Source organism: Monosiga brevicollis, genomic scaffold, assembly GCF_000002865.3.
Source record: "Monosiga brevicollis MX1 MONBRscaffold_19 genomic scaffold, whole genome shotgun sequence".
NCBI classification, from domain to species: domain Eukaryota; class Choanoflagellata; order Craspedida; family Salpingoecidae; genus Monosiga; species Monosiga brevicollis.
In genome coordinates this window covers 246,280-255,536 of record NW_001865056.1, presented here as the reverse complement: position 1 = coordinate 255,536, position 9,257 = coordinate 246,280, and the positions used below count along the sequence as shown (strand labels likewise).

Genomic DNA, 9,257 nt, shown 5'->3' with positions numbered 1-9,257 from the left:
TCTCCTGACTTTGCCGGTGGGGCTGAGGTTGTATGCTCTCTGTGTTCGACAGGATGTGAAACGGCAGCGGGCAAAATGGCAGAGGCAGGGGGTGAAGCAGAGGGCGGAGAGGGATCGGAATGGGTTTGTTGTGTACCCGATGGATATGGCAGCACCATTTGAGCGGGTGTAGGTGATTGCACCAATGGCTCAGGCGTGGCACTGCCGTTTGTGTCACCGTCACCATCATGCGCGGGAGGGGCGAAAGGGGTGGGCGCGCGGAGTGCGGTGGAGCGAGGAGGGGAGTCGCTTTCGTCCGAAGACATGGTCAAAAAATCCGATGGCGTGTTAGGAATCGAATGATGTGTCTGTCTCGCGGACTCGGGCGAGGGTTGTTGCTCCCCGCTGCCATTTGGCTCAGAGGGCACCGATGCTGACAAATCCTCGGTCACAGGGGCCGAAGATGTGGCAGTGGCGGCGGCAGGCATTGCCGCAGCAACTTGAGCAAAGGAGCGAGGGCTGGATGGCGTGCGAGGGGTGCGGGGAGAAGCATTGGAAGTGTTTCCGATGATGGGATGTTGCTCCCCGCCGCCGTTTGACGTCCTGGTCACTGGCTCGGCCGCGGGCACGACGGCACGTGCCGAAGACTCGGTCGCACCGGCAGCGGGGGACGTCGAGGGCACATGAGACGAGGCCCGGGCGGTAGAGGCAGAGTGGCGGGCGCGAGGGCGAAACGGGGTGGTCATAGGGTCAGGGAAAACATGGTTACGGTCGTGGCGAGCGCTGCCATGTTTTGTGTGTTTTGCAGAACGACGAGTTTGGGAAGGCGAGGTGGTGGTGTTGCTTGGAGGTGACTCGGCACTCGGGCGTTTAGCACCGCGGACCTGGGTCCAAGAATCCTCGCCGCCGGACTCAGTGGCCATGTCCGCGGGGCAAGCAAGCGAGCAAGCGAGCGGACACGGTGGGAGCGACGGCGCCGCCAAAACGCGGGCCGCAAAGAGCGGGGTTGCAGATTTTGTCTGACAACGTGGTGATGAGGCTGTTACTGGCAAACATCAGGAGGTCATCGACATAGACGGCGATCCAAATGGCATCGCGGCCATTGTTGAGAAAATAAACACATCGGTCCTTGAGGCAGCGAGTAAACTTCATCTCCGTGCACAGCTGCTGGTCGAGCATCTGGTACCAAGCACGTGAAGCTTGCTTGAGGCCATAGACAGCGCGGTTGAGCTTGCCATGAGTGTAGCCATTGAAGTACTGCTCGAGACCTTTGGGCACGGTGATGTAAATAAATAAATAAATTAGGTGTGAATGTCCTCCTCAAGTGGAGCGTTGAGAAAGGCAGTCTTGACATCCATCTGGTGGATGATGAAGCCATAGTCGACAGCAAGAGCAATGAGGGTACGAATGGTCACCATGTTGGCAGTGGGCGAGTAGGTTTCGTTGTAGTCGATGCCGTAGAGCTGCTTGAAACCTTTGGCCACAATGCGTGCCTTGAAGTTGCCGTCATGCTTGCGAGCAAAGACAACACGAAGGTCGAGGGGCTTGATGTGAGCTGGAAGGTGATCTAGTCCTTGGATGACGTTGTGCTCGTGAAAGGAATCAGCCTCCTTCTCAAGGGCACGGGTCCAGCTGTCAGCATCAGGACTGTGCATGGCTTCCTTGACGGTAGCAGGCAGCTTGTTGTAGTTGTCGGTGGTGGTGATGTTGGCGCTGAAATGAGGATGGTCAAGGAGAAGAGGGTCAGTGTCGTCGTCGAGGTCATCGGTAACAATAATGGTAGTGGTGGTAGTAGTGGAGGTAGTGGAGTCAGCAGAGTCAGCAAAATCAGCAGCAGAAGTAGTGGGTTCGTCGAGGTCAATGTCGTCAAATTGGTCGTGTTGAGGTGGTACAGTTGCATTCTCCCCTTCACCTCGAGCACGGGGAACAACTTTGACGTGGATGGTCTCGATGATAGTGTTGGTGTCAGGGCAGTAGACCTTGTGAGAGAGTGAAGTCGGTGAAAAGCCCACATAAATACCGTGGCGGGCCTTGGGACCGAGCTTGCCGCCACGGCGCAGCGGGTCAAAGGCAAAAGCGTCGGCGCCAAAGGGGTGCAAGTCGCGGATGTCGTGGGGCTTGATGCCGGTGAGGAGCTCATAGGCACAATAGCCATTGAGGTGCTCCTTGGGGCGGATGTTGATGAGGTACTCGGCGTGCTTGGCAGCAAGGTCACGAAATAAATCACGATCAACAAAAAAATGAGCAGTGGCACCACTGTCCACCAATGCACGATTGCTGGTGGCCAGGTTGGTGGCTGACAAACAAGTCAAGAACAACTCGTGGTGACGATAATGTGTTTGTGCGGGCGAATAATTCACAGCAGGAGCAGCAGGCAAATGGGAAGGAGGAGCAGCAGGTGTAGCGGGCAAATGGGGAGGGGGAGGAAGGGACAAGGTCGCAGTCATGACGGGGGCCGCAAACTGCTTGCCATTGTGCTTCTCGTGCGCGCGCTTCTTGCGGCACTGAGATGCATCGTGGCCATAGATGCGACAAAATTCACAGTTGGCATTGATGCGCTCACTCTTTGGGTGGGGCCCGTGGTGTATACCATGGCGACCACGGCCACGACCACGTCCACGACCGCGTCCGCGACCACGTCCACGGCCATGCCCGCGCCCGCGCCCTCCACCATGCTCAACAGCAAAGGCACCCTGTTTAGGTTCGGCGCGGGCACCAGCAGGCGTGAGTTTGTGTAGGTTAGCAGTCACCACCTCAAAGAACTTGCCCAAATCCCAAGACGGTTGATACAGGTTTGCAATCACGTCCCTGAGTTTTGAAGGCAGGCCATCAACCAGCTGGGCGATGACGAGGGTAGCCGAGTAGGCGCCCTCAATGCGAAGGGTATCGATAATAATAATAAATTAGGTGTTTGAACCTCAGAGCCGAAAGCAAAGCTGTGCAACCCCGACATCAAAATCACGACGGCACGCAAAACAACACAAGAGAACAAGACATTTTCATCGGCTTCTATCATGCCGAGGAGTACAAGCGCGAAGAATTACGCACATAGAAACAAAAATCGTACAAAACGACCAGGTATAACCAGAGATGGCCATTTAAAACAAAAGACACCCAAAAAGGGAGTCACACATATCACAACTACAAGCCATCACAGCACAAACACAATGAACACCACGGCACGCTCACATACAACAAGAGACAGCGTCGGGTTGAAAAGGCAACCGACCACAGAAGGAAAAGACATCATACAAAGGACTTTACAAAAATTCAGCAAAAATACCACACAAATACAGTCAAAATTAAAGCAAAATTAAAACAAAAAAACAAGTCAAGCCATGAAAAGATCACAACGAGAACCACCTAGGGAGCGACAGGTGCACACAGGGATCCCCACAGAGGGACCCCCGAGACGGTGCCTACCTACGACGAGCGCAGGCAGACACCGCCAAAGTGGCGCTGGATGTGGTCAGCGTTCATCTGATGGACCAGCGCCGCAAAGCGACCCTTCCACCGAGGAACAAAGGCCTCATCCAGCCCCGGCTGGTACACACCACGGGCCTCGGCGCAGCGGGCGAGCTGACCAAGCAGATCCACAAAGGAGGAGGCGAACCCACCGGTTGTCGTCATCGCCGCAGGGACGATCAGAGTTTTTCCATGGTTGAAACCGGTGTAGTAGTCGCGCTTCTCCTTTTCGGCTCGGCGAAGGGCAGCGCCCACCTTGATGCAGGCTTGCGAGGTGGTCGGGGGTTGGGCTGTGCGCACAGTCACATCAATGCCCAGGTCGGGCAGAGCTGGGCCCAGTGCACCGCCGGGAAAGGGGTTGCGGCAGTGCAGGTCGATGCGGCAGCTCTGACCGTTGGCGTTGTAGCCAGACTTTTCCACCCAGACATGGGAGAGGGTGGCGTACCTGAGCAGGCGGCCCATCTCGTCGCGAAGGGCGTTGTGTCGCTTGATGGGACGGCAGGTCAACAGGTGCTCGCGGGTCAGTCGCGGCTGAGGTGTCTTGCTGCTGCAGAGCGGGCACTTGTCCGTCGGCTTGACGTTGATGAGTTCATGGAGGCCAAAACCCATCATGGACACGACCGCAATGGCAAAGGTCGTGTCGCTCAAGCGACGCAACTTGTCCCGACCCCGCATGGTCAAGACAGTGCTGACGCCCCACTCGCGCGAGGCCAGATATGCCTGCTGCAGGTCCAGCGCGCACTTGGCCATCAGGTCGTCCAGTGCCGCCTTGGAGCGGAGGGCAATGATCTCAGCTGGTCGCTGGGTCGCCGCGTCCTTGACCGTGGGAAGCCAGCTCGCTGCACGTGGACCTCAAAGTCGGCAGCCCTCGATTCATCCTCCAAAAGTCGATCGTAAACTCGAGGGTAGCGAGTGGCCAGCTTGGCCATGTTGCAGACATAAGCCACCGGACCGCGCTCAACCAAGTCGTGCAGGCCAAAGCCCCCGGTGTTGGCCCGCGTGAAGAGGCGAGCCTCAAGGAGCTGTTCCAGCGTAACGTCATGACCATGCGTTGCTTCGTCGTTCAGTTCACGTCATGCACGTTCATGAGTGGTGTGTGAGAATGGGACCCATGTGTGAAGCCATGTACATGAATTTCCACACTCCTACTGTTTTTGCATTCGCTCAGCTTCACCCACTCTGGGTCTAGTCGCTAGAGCACCCCATCGTTGCGATAACTTTTATGCCCTCACTCACTGACTACGCCCTCACTCACTGACAAACTCCCTGACGAACTTACTTACAAACACGCAGACACAGACACAGACACAGACACAGGCACAGACACAGACGCAGACACAGACACAGACACAGACACAGACACAGACACAGACACAGACACAGACACAGACACAGACACAGACACAGACACAGACACAGACACAGACACAGACACAGGCGTGCCTTTTCATGATGGGAGGCACCCAGGTCAATCATGCGTGGTTGGTGCACCTCGCAATGCCTTTGCAGACCGCCTTGCTTGTGACTCCCGTCGTCTCTTCTTGTTGTTGTGATACCTGAGGTTGGTTCGGGTTGCACGTTTCCTATACTTGGGATGCGACTCTACAACTATTCTATGGTGCATCTGGTCTGGTCTGGTCGATGTGAATGCTTGCCGACTGCAGCTGGTTCAATTGATCTCAAGACACCACCAAACACCTCGCCTCGTACCAATATACACCTTTCAAGTCTGTTTGAAACGCTTCTCGCAATCCAAAACCTTTTTTTGAGTTTTTGCAGTTCTGCTCCGTCACTCTCAAGAGAAAAACCGGTTTGAGAAGACAGCCCTTCGGTCGGATAGTAGTGCAACATCAAGACTCATTTTCACTGATGATAGGCAAGTCTAATTGATCTTCGATTGTGTGTACCCGTCTTGTCTTAGCAAGGGCGATGATCAAAAACTGAAAAAAAAAAAAAAAAAGAAAAGAGGCCTCACGAATTGAGGGCAGGAGAAATCAAGGGAAGTTTACTGGGAAGTGAACTTGGCAACACCCGAGGTCTGGGTGAGGAGGTTGTCAACGGCGGCGTAAGCCACATTCTCGTTCACGACATCGAGACCCATGGCGTAGTAGCCAAAGATCTGGTGGGAAAGGGGATCCCAGGTCTTGCCACCGTCGGTAGTCTTGACGAACCAAGCCTTGGGGGCAAGCGAGTTGAGCTCACCACCAATGGCCCAGCCGACGGTCTCGGAAGCCCAGCGGATGTCGAGAAGGCTGAAGCCAACGGTGGGGTCCGACTGGTAGGGAGCGTAGAAAGTGCGGTTCCAGTTGGTACCGTCCTGAGTGCACCAGATACCGGCGCCCAGGAACGGAGGATCGGAGGACTCGCCAACGGCACAGCAGTGGTCCTCGGAGGTGCAGTCAATACCGTTGAAGTAGAAGGTGCCGTTCTGGGCAAACTGGGTAACCCAGGTCTTACCACCGTCAGTGGACTTGACGATCTGGGCCTTGTAGCCGTTGTCGGCCTCAACACGGCGAGTCTCGCGGAAGGAGAAGGTGGAGGGGAAGTAGCCATCGGCATCCTGGAAGTCAGAGCGGCGAAGGCGGGGAGAGCGGGTGGGCATGTCGTCGTTGCTGGCGGGCTGGTCGTCCGAGGCGCTCTCGGGCCACTCGCCGGCAGCAATGTACCAGACGCTGTCCGAGGGGAAGGCGGCGTAGCGAGCGGCGGTGAAGAGCTTGTCAGCGAAGACGGGCTTCCAGAGCTTGCCACCGTCAGTGGTCAGAGCGATGCCCTGGTGGCCGCGGTACTGGCCAGCGCAACCAAACTTGGAACCACCATCGCCATCCTTGCCAAGGTAGCGCACGGACTGGGAGAGGCCACCACCAAGACCACGCTCGAAGGTATCGCCATCGTCGTTGGAGTAGAGCTCGCCAAAGATGGAAGTGACAATCACGGTGTCATCAGCAACACCGAGGGCAAGGAGGAGGGCATCGGCACCAAAGTCAGCCTGGCTGGCGTTCCAAGTCTTGCCACCGTCAGTGCTCTTGAGGATGGCGGGACCCTCGCCGTTGGCGTCACCAGCAATGAAGCCCTCAGTTTCGCTGTGGAAACCAATGCCGAGCTCGGTGGTGAGAAGGTTCTCGGCCACGAGGTTCCAGCCGGGGGTGGCGGTAGCCAGGGCGACGGCCGTAGCCAAAACGCAAATGGTAGCCTTCATGATGATAGTCTAAAACCAGCCAGAGAGAAGGAAAAGGCCCGATGAATATTATTATGGAGAGGAGCAGTTGAGCGATCGCAGGGTTCACGTGCCAAAAGACTTGTCAGTCAACAAGAAAAATCCAGTGGACCGGCAGCCACAATACGCGAGAAACAACAAGATCGGGCCAAATACCAGGCTTTGCTGGGATCAGATCCTTGCCCAGGACAGGCGATCTCGGGGTGGATCTGACCACCGGCTGCCATCCCAGTGAAAGGCAAGTGTGCCCCGCGAAATACAGATACGCACCAATTTGTGTCTTGACCAGAAGGAAAAAATGCCGCCCCTCTCATCGGCCACTGACCGTCAAAGAAAGAGAGAGAGAGAGAGAGGGAGAGAAAGAGAGAGAGAGAGAGAGGAGAGAGAGATTGAGAGAGGGAGGGGAGGATCGGAGGAGCGAACTGGTTCAGTGGACTGTTGTGTTGTGTTGGATTCAGTACCTAGGGCACCTTGAATCGCAGACACGTGCAGGTTTGTGTTGGAACGACCGTTTTGGTGAGACAACCACGGTTGGTGTAGTTTTAAACTGAACGCTAATGTAAGTTATTGCAGTTTTTGAGGGGGTTGAAGTTGGTAGCGGGGGTGTCGCATTCGGTGTGCCTGACCCTTTCATCTAAGTGATTGGAGGTGTGCGTTGCGTTAGGCTGTGTTTTTATTTGTGTGTGGCGTGATGTGTTTTTGGAGGACACTATTAATAGAAAAGACAGAGAACAGCAGTTGTAAACACATTCCCCTTTAAAATAAAATCTTAAAATTGAAGCTTCAGCCCTGGCTCAAGTCGACACATTCTCGGTTTGAGTCAAGGGTGTTGGCGTCAATTGGCGCTTTCGCTTCCGACAAGATACACACGGCTACACTCACATACGTGCACAGACACTTGCAAACATAGAGCAAGATAGAGACATACGCTCATCTGCCTGCGTGATTGCTGTATTTGGGGTCTGGGGATATGCACTGTTCCCCGCCCGCAGTGCCAGTTCGAAGCACTTGGCCTTTACGCCTCCATGGCCAAGAAGGGGTTGGCAATCTCCTCCATGCCATCCTCGGGTGAGATGACAACGATGGATGATGAGCGGCACACAATCAGGCCCAGTGTTCGGGTCTCGTCCGTGAGTCGCGTCGGGTCTGTGGCGTCTGTGCGGCACCGCAAGAGACCATTCGCAAAGCAAGGTGTGTCAGTGAGCACACCCGTCATCAGGTCATGTGGCAGGGTTACAGCAGAGATACAGCAGACACATACCACGCAAGTACTCCTGTGCATCATCCAACACCATGTTGAGCAACTGATCATGTCCTTTTAGAATGCCGGTGACTACTCAACGGATCAAACAAGCGGTGAGAAGCATTCCAGCACTTGCACGACAATGCTCCCAAGGTTAGGGTTGCTTGCAACGCCGGAAACTGAATAAAAAAAAGGAGCAAGGAGAAAGCTGAGTCAAGGACCGGCGGCGGGGGTTTTGGTGTAATACCTTCGCGACCACCCGCAAACTTGACGCGGATGCGCTTGTCGGTGAAGCGGTCCAGTTCAATAATGTTTTCACGCTTCTTCTTTTCGCCCTTGTAATCACTCTATTTCAAGACAAGTGCCATTGATCTCAGTGAGCAGGAACAAGGAGGGCGTTCGCAGTGCAGCGCATGCAGCCACAGCGAAAGGCCGATACTAACCATGATTCTGGTTGTGGCCAAGACGATGGATCTAAAAACAGAAACGGGCAAGTTGGTTGATCAAGCGAGGCGTCAAACTCTCTGCATTCACATTGAATAAAAAAATAAGTAAATGAAGAAGCATCACGTGTGAGCGGGTTGTGCACATCATGGTCAAGTTTCAAGTGGTCAGAGGCAGAAGCATCCCAGGGCAGAAGCATCCCAGGGCAGAAGCACCCCAGGGCAGAAGCACCCAAAGAGCAAGAAGCACAGCACCTGGTTCGTCGAAACTCACAACAACGTAAAGTAAGTGTGTGTGTGTGTTTCCTCTCTCTACGACAGTGTGCTTTTGTCAGACTTTTTGACTTTACTTGTGGAAGAAGCAGCTGAAGCAGCAGCAGCAGCAATAGCAGTAGCAGAAGAAAAAGAAGAAGAAGCATTTGTAGTGTCGACTGCGACTGCGACTGACGACTTGTTCGTACATCTTCTCTCCTTCGACAGCAAGTGGCAGTGACTCGGGCCATCATGGCGGTATGGTTGACTGGCTCTGGTGGCTGCAGGCTTGTTCTTGTTGGCGGCGGGTGCAGATTCACAAGGTGGTTTGTGGTGGTGTCACTGTGGGTGTAGGCAGCCGCTGCGGAAATTCTTGTGGCAGCCCGGGGTCGGCTGACGCAAATGACTTTGAACCGCCCCAAGTCACTCAATGCGTTGACCCTCAACATGGTTCGCCTCATGCAAGACGAGCTTCAAGTAAGCGTGTGGCCACTTGGCCCTGACCGATCATTTCTGTTGGCTGCCTTCTTGTGCCCTGTTCATGCTGCTCAACATCTTGTTCCCATGCCTGCCCAATATATATATATATATATATATATATATATATATATATATATATATATATATATATATATATATATATATATATATATATATATAT

The 9,257-nt window shown here is 54.4% G+C and overlaps 3 protein-coding genes across 3 annotated transcripts in view; 1 reads left to right on the top strand and 2 right to left on the bottom strand.

The window, feature by feature from the left end:
• Positions 1 to 5,325: 5,325 nt before the first annotated feature.
• Positions 5,326 to 6,650, bottom strand: MONBRDRAFT_38017 (uncharacterized protein). The gene has a single exon (XM_001747787.1). The coding sequence runs from the start codon at positions 6,638 to 6,640 to the stop codon at positions 5,450 to 5,452; it is 1,191 nt and encodes a 396-aa protein (XP_001747839.1). The 5' UTR covers positions 6,641 to 6,650; the 3' UTR covers positions 5,326 to 5,449.
• Positions 6,651 to 7,480: 830 nt separating this feature from the next.
• MONBRDRAFT_38016 (uncharacterized protein) lies at positions 7,481 to 8,763 on the bottom strand (the record flags this gene model as incomplete). Its single annotated transcript, XM_001747786.1, has 4 exons — positions 7,481 to 7,813; positions 7,920 to 7,991; positions 8,149 to 8,248; positions 8,695 to 8,763. The coding sequence occupies 4 exons, from the start codon at positions 8,761 to 8,763 to the stop codon at positions 7,674 to 7,676; spliced, it is 381 nt and encodes a 126-aa protein (XP_001747838.1). The 3' UTR covers positions 7,481 to 7,673.
• A 20-nt stretch (positions 8,764 to 8,783) lies between these two features.
• The window catches only part of MONBRDRAFT_33402 (uncharacterized protein), a 2,933-nt gene continuing 2,459 nt past the window's right edge, over positions 8,784 to 9,257 (top strand). Inside the window, exons 1-2 of the mRNA XM_001747890.1 lie at positions 8,784 to 8,854; positions 8,951 to 9,073. Of these exons, the coding sequence (XP_001747942.1) occupies positions 8,849 to 8,854; positions 8,951 to 9,073 (129 nt within the window). The 5' untranslated portion in view covers positions 8,784 to 8,848. The remainder of the gene's footprint in view (positions 8,855 to 8,950; positions 9,074 to 9,257) is intronic.